We start from the raw sequence: 17,182 nt of genomic DNA, 5'->3' as shown, positions 1-17,182 counted from the left end.
AGTAGATGGAAGGGGCTACCAACATGGGGAACCAGAAAAGGCCTCCTTTCTTATGAAACTGAGCCTTGGGAAGCATTGTGATTCGGCACTGGAAAAGCTTTCAAATCTTGCTTCGGTGACCCTGGGCAAGTCAGTCAACTTCACTCAGCCTTAGTTTTATCATCTGTAAAATGGGGATTGATAATAGCACCTCCTTCACAGATTTGTTATAAGAATCAATGGAAATATTGTAGCTAATGTACTTTGTAAGCTTTAAAAAATGCAATTTGTTGTTGTAATAATAATAATTATTATTATTATTGGAAGCCAGAGATTCCAGGAGGCCAAGATTAGGAAGGTGAGCATTTCAGGCATCAGGTCACTCAATAGCAAGCCTAGGAGCCTAGAGATGGAGTATTTGGTAAACAACTAATAGTCCAGCTTGACTGCTAGAAGGTGACAGAAGAGGACTAATAACAGAATCAGGCTAGGGAGGAGGTTGGGATCGGATGGTGGAAGGCTTTGAATGCCAGGCTGAGGAGTGGGTATTTTAATATAAGACCAAGAAGTGACTGTCTTATTCTCCTTTTACCTCCAGAGAGACCGAAAGGTGGTAATGGATTAAAGAAACACGTTAGTCCAGATACCTATAGATTTTAATTCTTGGGCAACTCATCTTGTTAGACAAAAGCTTTCCAAGGTAAACAGCCTTGGTAGGGGATACTGGGGTGGAAAAACCAGTAGATGGGAAATCAGAGGACTTGGCTCTGGCCCAGTGCTCCTCCTGTGTGGAGGGATGGTAGGGGAATCTGTACTTCACAGGAAATGCTACAGCCTAACAAGTCAGGTACCCCTGAGAATCCCAGAAAGACAAATCTAGGACCGATGATCCCAGGCTGTCCTTTGCACCAACATGTGTTTGTTTAGGCACTGGGGTTACAAAGACAAAAACGAGGCTATCCCTGTCCCCAAGAAACTCACTTTCTATCAGGGAAGAGAACACGTTTGTAAATGTTTACAAACTAAGTACAAGGTAATTTGGGGGAGGGGGAGGGGGAGGCATACTGGCTTATGGATCAAGAAAGGCTTCCTGTAGAAAATGGCACTTGAGTAGAGTTTTGAAAGAAACTGGGATTCTGGGAAAGGAGGAAGTGGACTCCAGGCTTGGGGAATAGTCGATGGAGGGAGTGTTGCATGTGATGAACAGCAAGAAGGATAGTTTGTCCTGTAGAATATGGGAGGGGGCATAATATAGAATGAATCAGGAATGGGAACCAATATAAATAGTTCTGGAACTGAGGGAAGCCATTATGACCTGCTCTGTTGGTCCACCAGTGCTTTGCACAGGGTGGTCAATGAGTAAATCTTCCTGAGTGGAGACTTCAATAAGTAGCCTGGAATTTATTGACTGGCCATCTGGATGGAGTATGAGGATTGCCCTGTCCCTAGGCTGAAGTTAGTGTGGAGCAATAGAAAGAGCCCTGTGGGTTCTGGTCCTGGTTCTGGGTATCTTGGAGTAGTCTCTCGCAACAGGGGTTTAGACAAGATGATCTCTGAGATTCTTCCCAGCTCTGATGCTCTTGAAGCTCCATGAAAATGAAGCCCCACCAGAATGGGCTGTGACCTTCCCCACTGAGGTCCCAGGCTGAGGGAGCCCAGTTTTTTGTTTCTTCCCAGAAGTCCTTGGCCTCTTACCTAATGCCACTTCCCTCTGGGTTTCTTTGGAAGGAGTCATGAACTGAGGAGGAATGAAGCTGAAGCAATCTACCTCTCTGCTTTAGGGATGATTAGGTCTGGTAGGAACCGAGGGCGCCATCTTGGTCTTCTGAGCCAGGGGAACTTGCCTTTGCTAAATCTGGATTTTATTGGAAGCTAGAAAATAGGGAGGGAGACTTTGGTCCCCTGTGTGCTTTAGAGAAGGAGGAAGGGCAGTTTTTTGGTCAGGGGAAGGGGTCTAATTTTACATGGCTAAGTGGTTCTGTGGGTAGAGCACTGGACCTGGACTCATGAAGACCCGAGTTCAGACATATCCCAGTTGAGGGATACTGGGAAGAGACTTAACCTCTGTCTGACTCAGTTTCCTCATCTGTAAAGTGGGGATTGATTATAAAAGCAGCTTCCTATCAGAGTTTTTGTAGGTTCAAATGAGATATTTTTAAATAGAATATTTATAAATCTTCAAAGTACTAGATAAATGGCAGTTATTGTCTGGTGGTATTCATGGAGGTGTCTGGGTCAGGAAGCCTGATAGCCATTCCAGACTAGGTATGATCAGTCAATCCACCAGCAAACATTTCTTATGTACCAGATACTGTGCTTAGCTCTGGGAATACAAAGAAAGCCAAAAGACAGTCCCTTCCCTCAAGGAACTCACAGTCTAATGAGAGAGACAACATGCAAACAGCTATCTGTACAATCTCTATATAGGATAAATTAGAAGTAAACAACAGAAGGGATTAACCTGGATGATCTATGAAATAGTTTGTTTTTCAGCTTGAAAATCTGTCATTCTATGACTAGGACTTCCTGGCATCATAGATTTAGGGAAGAAGACGAGAACAAACATTTATTAAGCACCTACTATATACCAGCCACTCTGCTAAACCCTGGACAAATTATGATCTAATTTGGAATTTAAGACCAGAAGGGACCTCAGAAGTTATCCAAGCCGACACCCTCATTTTATAGATGAAAAAACAGTCAATGAGGTTAAGTAACAAAGCTTATAATAGGTGAGGGAGGATTTGAACTCAGGTCTTCTTATCTCCCAGGGGAGTGTGCTATCTATTATGCCAGGGTGCTTTATGTATCCCGCTCCACTTCCCCAGTTGACAATGGGGGCTCAGCTAGATGGGTCCAGAGCCATCCCACCAATCTGCCATTCCCAATGGGCTCCATCATGGAATCCCAAGGTTTCATAACAAGTCCTGTGATGGAGGATCTCTCTATGTTTGAGGACAATTAGCCAAGAGAGCTAAGGTGGGGCCTGCCTTCAACTGATGCCCTCTGTGATAAGTGGAGGTGGGGAAGTTGAGTTTGTTTTGATTTCTCTGACATCTGCCCATTTTCATAAAAGCTTTGCCAGTGTTCCTGATGAGCCTGATAGTCTTGGAGCCCTGTCCTGCCAACTCTGGCTTGATGTGTTTATCCACTGGCTTCTTGGGCCTAAAGCTAGGGCGTTGCAGCCTCTTATAACACTGAAATTTGTATATCCCGTAAAGAAATTGCTCACAGCTGAATCATATGCAAATACCCCTAATCTCTGCTGGGAGCAAGGCACTGGGGTTGAAGTCATGTTCCAACACTTGCATTGTTAAATCTTCAGCTGGGTTGCTGGGTCTCTAGGAATGGAGGGGCCCCATGTCAGGAGGTAGTTAAGCTGTTTTTCCATCATGTCCAACTTTTGGTGACCTCATTTGGGGTTCTCGGGGCAAAGATAGTGGAGTGGTTTGCCATTTCTCTCTCCTGAGGAAACTGAGTCAAACAAGGTTAAGAGACTTGCCCAGGGTCACATAGCTAGTAAGTGTCTGAGCTTGAACTTCCAAAGATGGGTCTTCTTGATTCCAAACTAAGTACTTATCCCCTGTACCACCCAGCTGCCCTTTTTTAGGGGAATCTAGGACAAAATCGGACAGGCAGAAATCATGGGATCCTTCATCTAGAGCTACAAAGGATCTGGGAGGGAATCTAGTTCAATCTCATCAGTTTGTCTTATTTTTTAAATTACAGTTTTATTTTCAACTAACAAAAATCCATTTTCTTTCTCTCACTTCCCTACCCAAACAAAGTTGTTGAAAGGGGGAAAAAAATAAAACCCCGGTAAGCAATGTGCCTGGTCAAGCAAAACATTCATGCAAATGCCATGTCAAAAAATGAAAAAAAAGTCTCATACCTCGAATCCATCCCCTCTGTCAGGAGGCGGGTAGCATACTTCATCCCGGACACCCTGAAATTCTGGTTGGTCATTGTGTTGATCAGAGTTCTCATCTTTCAAAGTGGTTTGTCTTTATAATGTTGTTGTAACAATATAAATTGTTCCCCTGGGTCTACTCACTTCTCTCTGCATCAGTTCATACTGGTCTTCTCAGGTTTTTCTGAAATGGTCTTTTTAAAAAAAAAAAAAACTGTTTCTTACATTATAATAGTGTCCATCCCATTTATATATCATGATTTCTTCAGACATTCCCCACCTGATGGGCAACGCTTCTTCCCCCTTCTTTCTTTTTCTTTTTTCTTTTTAAACCCTTATCTTCTATCTTAGGATCAATACTGTGTATTGGTTCCAAGGCAGAAGAGCAGTAAAGGATTGGTGATGGGGATTAAGTGACTTGCCCAGGGTCACACAGCTAGGAAGTATCTGAGGCCAGATTTGAACCCAGGATCTCTCATCTCCAGGTCTGGCTCTCAATCCACCGAGCCACTATACCATTATGTTAACCTGACATTTATATATTGCTTTATGGTTTAGAAAGTGATTTATTTAGACTATTTCATTTTCATCCTCATAAAGGTAGCCAGGAATTTCAGATACCATTCCCCTCATTTTACTCATCAGGAAACTGGGGTACAAGGAGCCTACAGGACTCCCCTGGGGTTAGAGAGCTAGGAAGCATCAGAGGCTGAATTGGAACCCCCTTTCTTCATGAGACCTTTGCATAGAAACCAAGGAATGTATGGGTGGATGGGGGGAGAAGTCTTTTCCCTGAGCCCAACCCTGGAGCTGAAAGACCTTCTGTGTGTGCCTCTCGGGCGCCATTAGAAAGCTCTTGTTTCTACACTGCTCCCTGGGTAACCAGTCTCTTTGTCTAGGGAGCAGCATTGACCTGTCACCATGATGTATCACTCTGTGTCAATGGGGCAGTGCCAAGGCAGTTGCGACATTGTCATATCCTGCTGTGGAGATGTTGCAATCTCCTTTGCCCTGCCCAGCAGAGAGCTCTAGATGGAGGGCTCTTTGGTTTTCATGAGAATTAGCCTTTCCGTCTTCCAGAGAAATCCTTCCAGGGAGGAGGGGTTGGGCTTGTGTGGACCTCATTTGGATGGCTCCTTCATAGGAGCCAGATTGCGTGATACTGGCATGATGAGGGGAAGAGTTTAGAGTCAGAAGGCAAGTTCAAACCCTTCTACTATCACTTCCTACTTGTATGACCTTGACCAAATCCCTTGACATCTCTGGGTCTCAGTTTTCTCATAAAAAGTAATAAAGGGCAACTAGGTAGCACAGTGGATAAAGTATCATTGTCTGGAGTTGGGAGGACTTGGGTTCAAATTTGCCTTCAGACTGTTCCTGGCTGCGTGATCCCAGACAAGTTACTTACCCCATTTTCCTACTCACCAGTTACTTGCCAAATCACTTAATGCCATTTGCCTAGATCTTGCAGCTATTCTGTCTTAGAATTGATACTGTACCACCTAGCTAATTAAACTTTACCTTTTCATTTCTTATTTATTTTCCCTCTTTGCCTCCTCTCTTCTTGGAAAAAAAAAAAGAAAACCCTCATAAGAAATATACATCATCAGGAAAAACAAATGTCCACATTGTTCATGTCCCAAAGTGTGTATCTTTTTAAAATGAAATTTGATTTTATTTTTTTAATTAACAAACTTTTATTCCACTGATCTGTAAAATTAGAGTTGGACTAGATGGTTTCTGAGATCCTTTCTAGGTCTGTGGATCCTGTGACTTTTGCTTATTCTTTTTTTAAAACCCCTATTTTCTGTCTTAGTAATAGCTCTAAGACAGTAGGGTAAGGGCTAGGCAAATGGGGTTAAGTGATTTTCTCAGGGCCACACAACTAGGACATATTGTCTCCAGGTCCAGCTCTCTATCTGTTGAACCACCTAGCCGTCCTTTCTTTCCTCCTTCCCTCCTTCCCTTTATTTCTTTTTTTCCCTTCCTTCCCTCCTTCCCTCCTTCCCTCCTTCCCTCCTTCCCTCCTTCCCTCCTTCCCTCCTTCCCTCCTTCCCTCCTTCCCTCCTTCCCTCCTTCCCTCCTTTCTTTCTTTCTTTCTTTCTTTCTTTCTCTTTCTTTCTTTCTTTCTTTCTTTCTCTTCTCTCTTTCTCTCTTTCTCTCTTTCTCTCTTTCTCTCTTTCTCTCTTTCTCTCTTTCTCTCTTTCTCTCTTTCTCTCTTTCTCTCTTTCTCTCTTTCTCTCTTTCTCTCTTTCTTTCTCTCTTTCTCTCTTTCTTTCTCTCTTTCTCTCTTTCTTTCTCTCTCTCTCCCTTTCTCTCTTTCTCTCTCTCTTTCTCTTTCTCTCCTTCTCTCCTTCTCTCTCTCTTTCCTTATCTTACTTTATGTTTTAGAATTAATACTGGTTCTAAGGCAGAAGAGTGATAAGGACTAGAAAATGGGGATTAAGTGACTTGTCCAGGGTCACACAGTTAGGAAGTATCTGAGACTAGATTTGAACCCAGGCCCTCTCATCTCCAACCCTGGATCTGTATCCATCAAGCCGCTGCCAAGCTATCCATTTTTGCTTATATGTCAAAAGAGCTAGGTTTCTATATGGGCTAGAATTCTCTTCAGTCACCCAGTCCCATAGCTCTACTACTCAAGTCAAATTGATAAACATATATTAAGTCCCTACCAAGTACCAGGCACTGTATTAAGGAATGCAAATACAGAAAAAGGGACAATACCCAAATGAAACTAAAGACAATCCCTGCCCTCCAGGAGCTTATAGTCTAAAGAGGGAGGCAACTTGCAGACAAGTGTGTATAAACCAGACAGAGACAGGAGAAACTGGACATAGGCACCAGGAGGAAGCCACTAGCCTTAAGGATGATTAGAAAAGACTTCTAGTTGAAGGTAAGATTTTAGTTGGGTCTTGAGTGAAGCCAAGGAAGCCAGGAGGCAGAGATGAGGCAGGAGAGAATTCCGGCAATGGAGAACAGGCAATGAAAAAGCTCAGTCTGCAGATGGGATATCTTGTGTGGGGAACCCAAAGGAGGCCAATGCCACTGACTCAAACATGGCCCCAGGCCATGTCTTAGTAAATTCTTCTGGAGTTGCTGTGGTCCAGCAGCTAGCTGACCCTCTCAATTTAACTTGACTGGCCCCCTGATGACTGATACACTGCATAAAGCCTTGCTTGAACTTCAGGTTGCTCCTTCAGGTTGGCATGGTCTTCAAGACCCCAAGGTCCCCTCAGTGCTCTGATGAGACATCTGGGGAGCCCTTGTGTGGGGGAATGAATTCAGATGAAAAGCAGAGAAGAAGGAGATCCAGAGTTTGGATCCTTCCTTAGATTCTTATTAGCTTTGTCACCTTGGGCGAATAATAACCTTATTGAGCCCTGGTTTCTGCACCTGTAAGGAAGTAATAATAGCACTGACCTCTCTGGAAGAGCAGAGGAGATGAGATAGATAAAGACCTAGAGGATCTGAGCAATTAGGATAATGTCTTTTTTTTTTTTAACTCTTACCTTCCATCTTAGAATCAATAGTATGTATGGGATCTAAGGCAGAAGAGCAGTGAGGGGTAAACAGTCAGGGGTAAGTGACTTGACCAGGATCACACAGCTAGGAAGTGTCTGATATCAGATTTGAACCCAGGACCTCCTATTTCTAGGCTTAATTCTCAATCCACTGAGCCACCCAGCTGCCCCACATTTTAGAAAAGAGGCAACTGAGACCCAGAGGGCCAAAGAGAATTCCTTAAGGTCAGAGAGTGGTTCAAACCCAGTTCCTCTGACTCCAAGGCTTAGCAGTCTTCCCTCCATGTCACTTTTCTTGCTAGGACTGCCTTGGGTTTAGGGATCATTCTTTATTTGAGGCTCCTCCCCCCCCCCCCCCCAACGATACCCAGAAGACAAGCTCCTCTCCATTTTACAGTTTTAACTTGATTTGTGTGCCTAGGTTGTCTTTTATTTCCCCCTTAGTGACAGGCACAAGGCCCACAGTGACTCATTCTTTTGTTAAACTAATCTATATGTTTCTGTAGTCACCCAGATCTCATCAATGGCTCCTTTGTCAGGCTGATTAAAATATAACTTTGCATGCCAAAAAAAAAGGGGATCTGTCTCAGTTTGAAAGCCATCTCTCTTTATAACAGGCATTTATTTGCATTTTTGTATTATTTAAATGAAAAAGAATAATGGAAAGTATGTAACCTGAGTGTATTCTTTGTTCTTCCTCAGCAGATTCACCGGATTTAAAAAAGGAGCAGGAGCACCCAGCCAAATCTCACACCAAAAAACACAGTAAGTGGTCCCTGTGTGACCCAGGAGTCAAGGCCAGACTCCTCTGACTAGCATTGAAAACCCTCTACAGAAGGGCAGGTAGGTAGCACAGTGCATAGAGAGCCAGACTTGAAGATAAGAGGACCTCAGTTCAAGTCTGGCCTCAGATACTTTCTAGCTGGGTGACCCTGGGCAAGTCACTTAACCCCAGTTGCCTAACCCTTACTGCTCTTCTGCCTTATAACTGATACTTGGAATTCTGTGACTTGCCCAGGGTCACACGGCTAGGAAGTATTTGAGACCAGATTGGAAAATAGGACCTCCTATTTTTAGGTGTGACTCCCCATCTACTGAGCTACCTAGCTACCTTCTCAACCCTCTCATTTTATAGATGTTCTGATTCTAAGACAGAAAGTAAGGATAAAAAAAAAGACCATCTTACAGGATAACATTACCTGACCTAGTTTCTAGTCCTTTCTCCCTCTATGGATCTAATACCCTTGCTGAATTGGACCACTTTTTTTTTTTTGAAAATTTTATTTAATTAGTTAACTTAGAATATTTTTCCATGGTTACAAGATTCATGTTCTTTCCCTCCCCTCTCCCCAACCCCTTCCCATAACTGACGTGCAATTCCACTGGGTTTTACATGTGTCACTGATCAAGATTTCCATATTATTGATATTTGCACTTGGCTGGTCATTTAGAGTCTACATCCCCAATCCTATCCCCATCGACCCATGTGATCAAGTAGTTTTTTTCTTCTGCATTTCTGCTCCCACAGTTCTTCCTCTGAATGTGGAGAGTTTACTTTCTCATAAGTTCCTCTGGATTGTCCTGGATAATTGCATTGCTGCTAGTAGAGAAGTCCATTACATTCGATTGTGCCACAGTGTATCAGTCTCTGTATACAGTGTTCTCCTGGTTCTGCTCCTTTCGCTCTGCATCAATTCCCGGAGGTCATTCAAGTTCACGTGGAATCCCTCCAGTTCATCATTCCTTTGAACACTATAGTATTCCATCACCAACAGATACTACAGTTTGTTCATCCATTTTCTAATTGGAGGGCACCCCCTCATTTTCCAACTTTTTGAACTGGACCACTTTCTATTTCCCTAATGGGTCTGATCTTTCAGACTTCCTTGCCTTTGTTTGCCTTGATTTCTCTGTCTTCCCTTCCTCTTTCACCTGCTGAATCCTTATCTGTTTTCTAAAGCCCAGCTCAGATGCTACTGATATACACGGATGCCTGATGTGAACGGTCCACATGAGACTCTGTTCCTTACTCCTCTAGCACATGGAGTCATAGGAGAGTGTATTACCCTTAGCCATAGACCAGAAGGACCATTTCCAGCAGAAGAGAAACACCTTGAAACAAGGACTGTTTCACTTTTGTATTTGTGTGCACAGTGCCTAGAACATGGTAGATACTCTAGAAATTGTTCCCATCCTTTTTTTAAACCCTTACCTTCCATCTTCTAATCAATACTGCTCCCTAGCCGCTCTCCAGTTCCCCCTTGTATGAGCTGACATTTGGGGGCCAACTGGTCGTTTCCCATAGCTAATCATCATTGACTTTCCCATACACTTCGCCATGTTGATTTTTGTGGAAGTTATCCAGCAAGTGAGGCTCTCTGGACATCCAGCGTTAGTCTGTCAATAAGTATTTATTAGGGTTTACCATCAATCAATCAATAACCACTTATTAAGCACCCTTGGAAGTACTGGGGATAGGAAGAAATGCAAACATAGTCTCTGCCCTTAAGGAGTTGGCATTTTAATGGTGTTGGGGTTCCTTTCTTGGAAACTCTATAAGAGGTTGGCATGAAGAGGGATTTGGGCATGGATGGTATCTCTCGCTTTCTTTCTGTTGTCCATCTTTCCTAAAGATACTCATACCTGCAGGAAAGAGATGTTTATTTTCAAGGTCTAAGATGGAGGAGGTAGATTTGGCTCTCCTCTGTGCTGACAGAAGGATGAAGCCATGGACATGGGCTTGGGGACCAGGAGGAGAGGGAGTGTCAGTAGAAGCATAAACTGGAATGTAGAAGTGACTTGATGAGTTTAACATGGTGGTCCTCCAGTCCATCCTTCAGTCCTCAGCTAATATCCACATTGGAATGTTTCAGGCACTGTGTTATGCACATAGTAGGTCCTTAATAATTGTATGCTGAACTGAAGAACATATCCCATGTGTTAAGGGGAAGAATCCCCTAATTTCAGAGTGGGACGATACCTGAAAGGTCATCAAATTTAACCCTTATCTAAACAAAGATCAGTTAACAAGCCATTATTTCCAGGTGCTGAGGATACAAATACAAGCAACAAGAAAGATAGTCCCTACCCTCAAGGAGTTTACATTTTTATAGGAGAAGACATCTAAAAGGAAATGACAAAAAGGAGGATCCAATTCACTTCACTTAAATTCTATGAGCAATGATTAAACACCTACTATGTGCCAGACATTGTAAAAGCAAAACAAACAAAAAAGTAATAATCTCTGCCCTCAAAATGTTGACATTCTACAGGAGTAGCAATTGAAGTGGTTAGAACATGTTAACATTTCCTCACTCAGGGCAGCTAGGTGGCTCAGTGGATAGAGAGCCAGGTTTGGAGACAGGAGGTAACAGGTTCAAATCTGACCTCAGACACTTTCCAGCTGGGTAATGCTGGCAAGTCACTGCCTTTTCTGCCTTAAAGTCAATCTTCAGTAGTGATTCTAAGATAGAACATAAAGGCTTAAAAAACAAAACAAAAACAAGACATTCCTTCACTCCCTGGTGATGAATTGTCTCTGCTTTCTTCCTTAGACCCTCGAGGGACTCATTTGTGGGAGTTCATCCGAGATATTCTACTGAACCCAGAAAAGAACCCAGGCTTGATAAAGTGGGAAGACCGATCTGAGGGCATCTTCAGGTTCTTGAAATCGGAGGCAGTAGCTCAGCTCTGGGGAAAAAAGAAGAACAATAGTAGTATGACCTATGAAAAACTCAGCCGAGCTATGAGGTAAATGATTTCAGAGACCTAGAGTGCCATAAAAACTGAATGTCTACTTATAAAGTCATAGCTAGCCCAGAGACCTGGAGGGAGGGCTGAATCTGGAGTGAGAGAGCCTAGATTCCAATCTCTACCCACCCTGGTGGGGCAGTAGGACTGGTTTGACCTCCAGAAAGTCCTCTTTCCTCTCCATGCCTCAGTTTCTCCATCTGTTAAATGAGGGAGCTAGATGATCTCTAAGGACTCTTCCAACCCTAAATTGTTGATTCTTATAATGTTATCTTCTGGGGCAAATGTCTTCAAGGACACCCTCAGCAGAAGGAGAGGCTAAGAATTTGTCCTTGATGTATATACTGGAGAAGGGGCAGTTAGAGAGACCTTGGGAAACCATCTCATGGCTTCTATTCATTGGTGCTGGGATAAGTGGGAGAGTCGCTCTCTGTCCACAAAGGTGCCAAGTTCTTTTATTTGCTTATTGCCGAAGGACTGAAAGTTGTTTCAGCTCCCTCAAATTTTGATGCCCCGAGACAAAGTGCCAACTGTTTTCACCCTACTTACACTCTTGTCTTCCATGCTCCAGTGTTTCACCAATTCAGACCTAACCAATCCTCTTGGATATTTTCCTCTTTACAGATATTATTATAAACGAGAAATCCTGGAACGTGTGGATGGACGGAGATTGGTATATAAATTTGGGAAGAACGCCCGGGGATGGAGAGAAAATGAAAATTAGGGCTGTCGGAACATAAGTCAAAAAACCCACACACACCATACACACATACACACACCCACACACCCCACACATGCACACCAACTACAACAAGCCAAGAACCTCTGGACGTAAATATTCAAAGACTACTTTTCTCCTATTTATGTACCATAAGGGAAAAACAATCTACGTCTCATGGGAAGAAGGAACACTACGGTTGTTAAAATTATTTTGTTACTTTGAAGTATGTCCTGTATGGGGAAAAAACGTACACAGTTTTCTGTGAAATATGATACTGAATGTGGTAGTGATCAGTTTTTGCCTCTGTTGTGAAGTTAATTTCCATTGCAAGAATAATGTGGTTCTCAACCTTTTGCAACCTGCCTAAAGGATGAAAAAACAGAAACGAAAAAGAGATCAGAGGGCATTAAATGTTTTTTTCTTTTTCTTTTTCTAAATGCAAGATAACATAGAATAAGGTGATGTGTTTTCTGTGCATGAGGATGCCAAGTGTCCTTCTTGGGAGAGATGGACACAACAGATGGACTGTATTCCAATGACATAACTCTGGTATACTGGGGACCTACTGGATCAAAGGTGATGAGCCTGAAGGATGCTGGGGGATTGGACTTGATTTCTGTGTGATCAGTGATTGGAGGCTGGAGATGATGCTGATTTCACTATGGCCCCTTTATAACACTATATGATAGAGTTTAATGGAGAGAGAAAGGTTAAGAGAATCATTGCATCAGGAATTCTGTACCATATTAGCCTGCTGTAGAGATTGGTGAGACTCTTCTGTCTCAGACCCTTTTCCCTTGCTCCCAGACCTAGTGCTGCTCCATCCTTGCCTTGGCTTATCCTTGTTTTTATATGAAGTAGGCAAGGTTGTAGGAAACATTGTGTGGTGGGAGTAATCAATGGGTTCATTTGCACCCTAACTTGGAAAGCAAATCTAAGAAGCAATCTCCTTGCCCTTTAGATCATCTACAACTGGGGAGGCTCCAAAGATTGTCTTTTAGGGGAGAATCAACTTCTAAAATCTAAAATAAGGGAAAAAGACATATAAGGGAAACAAAGTCATGTAACTGGAACAACAGTCAGACAATTACTGATGGAATTTTAAAGGGAATCACAATTATTTTGGGGAAGTTACATGTGTGTGTTGGGGATGTGAGGTGATGAGAATATTTTTTTTCAATCTTTCCTTTTATTTTAGAAACAATACTATGTATTGGTTCCTAGGGAGAAGAGTGGTAAGGTTTAGGCAATAGGAGTTATGTGACTTACCCAGGGTCACACAACCAGGAAGTGTCTGAGGCCAGATTTGAACCCAGGAATTCCTGGCTCTCTATCCACTGAGCCACCTAGCTGTCCTCAATGAGAATAATTTTTGAAAATAAAATTTTCTCCCAATTCTTTTCTCTCTTGGCTCAGTTCTTCTGGGTTCATCTTTTCTAGCTCTAACCTAGATGGCTGTCATTCCACATTTTGATCAGGAAATAATATTACCAGAATGGGCAATATGGTGTAGTAGAAAGGATGTTGGAACTAAAGTCAGAGGGTCTTGGGTTTGAATCCTGACTTAGCCACTCAATGCTTGAGAGATTTTCAGCCAGTCACTTCCTCTTCTGGGCTTCAGTTGTCTCATCTATAAAATGAGGGGTTTAGACCAGATGTCCTTTAACATTTGTTGTAGGTCTCAATCTATGATCCTGTGATTTTTATTATTGTGACACGTTACCAGGGGCACCTGTAGCTGTGGGATTAGTTCTGAAGTGTCTAAAAAAAGTGTCTAGGTCTTGCCTCAAAGTGGGCAGGGTGGGGGGGTGCAAACGATCTCTCAAAATGGAGCTAGGTGAGCTCAAATCTCCCTTCCTGTTCCACTTTTTGACTTGTCCCAAGCCCTTGACCTTCCCCTCACTTTTCTGCCCCATTTTCTAGTCTGTGAAATGAGGACCAAAATGGGATGCCACCAAGATTACAGGGACCTTCATCCTCTTTTATTCCCTAACACACAGTGGGCACTCAATAAACATTTGCCAATTTAGATTTGCAAATAGGATGGAGGCAAGAGGACTTGTGGCTTGTCTGGAAGAGAAACCCACTGGGTGATCTTGGAGCTGGAGCCTGGATGACCTCCATGTTATTCTTTGGCTTGGTGGTGCCACAAGTCTGGTCCCAGTGGACTGTAGTTTTTCCATGAACAATTATTGGGTGACTGAAAAAAATGACAGTGTAGCTCTATCCAGGGCATCAATAAAAATAATAGCTAGCATGATGTAGCTCTTTAACACTTACAGAGGTCTTTACCTTCTGCATATTATTTGATCCTCACATCTGCCTGGTGAAGTGGGAGGTAGGAAATGGTTATTAAGTTCATTTTACGACTGGTGCTTGGGAGAGATGTACAGACTTGCCTGTAGTCCAGGGGAGGATTTAGCTGAGTTAGGACTTGAATTCAGCTCCCCAGACTCAGGACCAGAGTCCTATCCCCTACAGGACAGCATACTTCCTTCTCCTTGAGGTTTTCTTAGTAAGGAAAAGACTGCTAAGGAAACCTGCCCTCCCTTCACTAATTTTTAAAAAAGAAAATACATATCAATATTTTAGTATCCAATTGTCAAAAATAGTTATTACTTATGTATATTAGGAGTGTTAAAATGTGTAGAGTATAAGCTCCTTGAGGGCAGGGATGGCTTTATTTTCTGTATCTTCCCAGGATGTAGTACAGGACTTGGTATGTATTAGGTATTTAATAAATGTTTATTGAATTAAATTTATCTTCCACCGAAGACTCAACTTGCCCAATTCTCCTCTTTGACCTTTTCCCTCATTGCTTCCTGATTATTATCATCCCCTACAGCCAGAGCACCCAGTTCTCTGATCTAAAAATAGCATTCTAGGCAACGCCTGATTTCCTTATTTCAGAGAGAGCCTTTCTTGACAGTTTTTCTGAGGTGGACCCTCATTCTCTGGGCTAATCAAAGCTCCGAGCAGTAACTGTGGGTGCTCAGTGCGATTGGAGAGTGCCAGCGTGGTCCCAAGTTGCTTCTCATCTGCTGGGCGCATTCTCTCCCTTGGCACTGGGTCCCTGTCTGAATAGCTTGGGGTATTCAATTCTCAGCTTCTGCTCCAGTCGTCTCCATTGGATTTTGTACATTTTTTTCTGGGCTGGCTGTTAGTGACCTGGAGATTCTAAAACAGGCAGTTGTGCCAATTTGACTGGTAAGGGTGAAAACTGAGTATTTCCCAGTATAGTGCCCAAAAGGGAGGGAGGAGAATCCTAGGGTTCTATCAGAACTCAGTCCTCCTTGGAGAATTGGCTAGACTCCTAGATTTGGAGGCTAGGAGGGACCTTAGAGGACCAACTTCCTTGTTTTGCAAGTAAGTATATTGAAATCAGGGAAGGATGAATGGTTGCACAGGTGGGATTTGAACACAGTTCCTCTACCTCCAGTGAGGTCTCAGGACTGAATGGGGCTGAGGATGGTTCATCCCTGTGAGCCGGGTACTTTCTCCAGTCCCTTATAATCCCCTGCCTGAAACTTCCCATTGATGCCCTGGATATACTCAGAATGGAGAGAGAATTGCTCATTCAAAATATTTCCCTTTGGTCTTCTTTTCCTGAGGCAATGAATGCTCTTAGCCCTCTCAGATCTCCTGAGACCTTATTGGTTGGGTCTGGAATTACCTTAGCCCAACAAAGTATAAAAAGGGCTCTCTCTTTTTGAGTTAGGGCACTTCTGATTTCTTGTAAACATAGCCTAAGAAGGTAGCAAACATGGCGGACGTCTCTTGTGCATAGCCTCCTCATCTCTTGAAAGCCCCAAGTGTAATTTAGGAAATATCAGATGCAAATTGCTTCATCTTTGGGACAGCGGCTAGCAGGATGATTCTCTTCCCCCCTCCCCCCAAGAAAATTCATTAACCTGTGAGCTTGGCATTGTGGGATTTCAGCCTGATCTTACAGGAAACCAAAGACACTCACTTATCTTGGCAAAGAGGAAGATGTTGGACACATGAATTCTACTACCTTATTTAAAACTGTGATTCTTAACCTGGTGTGCAAAGCAGCAATGAACCTTTGACCAGTTTTAACCAATGAAGAGATGTGTTTATATGATGTAAATTGCTATTTAAATGTAAAGCATTTCTAAGCTCTAGTATTTTTTTAATATTGAATAAATTTTTTTAGGGTTAGCAATAGGACTTTTAGCGAGGATGTGTAGGTTTTGCAAGCCTGTAGTCTTTCTAATGTATAATATATAGAAAAATGTAAAATGCTCAGTGCTACAAACTGTTCTATGATCCTTAAGAAACCAAACCCATAAATATTTATTGAGCACTTACTATGTGCCTAGCACACCTAGAATCTATCTACAGCATCCTATCCTATGCACATAGTAGGTCCTGAATAAATAACTTGCTGAATGGACAATATTGGAACAGAATTCTCTTTCACGTTTGCTGTCAGGAACATTTTCTTTGACTGGAATAAGAGCAGTTAAAATAAAACTGGCTCCTTTACATGGTCTCCCATTGGTTGCTGAAATGTACGCGTCTTCTCATACTTAGTGAACCTGGGATTTGTCTTTCTTTTGCAAATTGGACAATTCTCGCTTTTCTTCCCCTCTGGATTCTCTGTTGACAACTGGGGGGTGAGGGAGCAGCCCCATGGCCGCTGTTTCATTGGGGATCTTGCTCTTTAAATGGAATTTGTTAAAATTGTTTTTAAAAAATCTGTATCGCCAAAGCATTGTATTTCTCAGCATGATGTCTCTATTTTTACAGTTGCCATAAATGCCTTAATTAAAAAAAATACAAACAAATATGGGAACTTGTCCATAAATGTGTGTCATTCCTGGACTGGTGATGTGAAATTTGCTTGAACCTTTGCAGGGGCTGGGAGGAAGGAAGTTTACTCAGTGAATTGAAATGGAGCCAGGTGCCTTGTGCTGCCATTGCTGGGTATCCATTATCTGGGAGGACCAGGCCAAGGAGGCTGGGGAAGACCTCTCCCTCGGTCCAATTGTAAATTATTTCTTTAATGAGATCTGTGATTTCTTGGGGTCGGGAGTTCCTGGTGAGGAATTTCATTTGCTAAGGAAATTCCATTTTACTGGGGATTCAACACATGTGTGGAAACTCCAAGCTGCCAGTTCACAGCTTGACCTTGGCAAGTCAAGTTTCTTCTCTGGGTCTCAGTTTCCCTATCTGTAAAATGAAGAGGATGGATAAGATGGTCTCCAAAGTCCCTTCTGTGTTGTTCACTCTTTCAGTCATGTGTGGTTTATTGTGATGCCATGGATCATACTG

At 42.7% G+C, this 17,182-nt stretch overlaps 1 protein-coding gene across 1 annotated transcript in view; it reads left to right on the top strand.

Annotated features, from left to right (window-relative positions):
- Positions 1–16,393, top strand: part of LOC100023504 (ETS homologous factor) — a 78,051-nt gene extending 61,658 nt beyond the window's left edge. Inside the window, exons 4-6 of the mRNA XM_056803784.1 lie at positions 8,116–8,178; positions 10,968–11,163; positions 11,788–16,393. Of these exons, the coding sequence (XP_056659762.1) occupies positions 8,116–8,178; positions 10,968–11,163; positions 11,788–11,887 (359 nt within the window). The 3' untranslated portion in view covers positions 11,888–16,393. The remainder of the gene's footprint in view (positions 1–8,115; positions 8,179–10,967; positions 11,164–11,787) is intronic.
- Positions 16,394–17,182: the final 789 nt, after the last annotated feature.

The sequence above is a fragment of the Monodelphis domestica genome, chromosome 6, assembly GCF_027887165.1.
Source record: "Monodelphis domestica isolate mMonDom1 chromosome 6, mMonDom1.pri, whole genome shotgun sequence".
NCBI lineage: Eukaryota > Metazoa > Chordata > Mammalia > Didelphimorphia > Didelphidae > Monodelphis > Monodelphis domestica.
The sequence above is the reverse complement of the archived record's forward strand: the minus strand, read 5'-3'. Positions and strand labels throughout refer to the sequence as shown.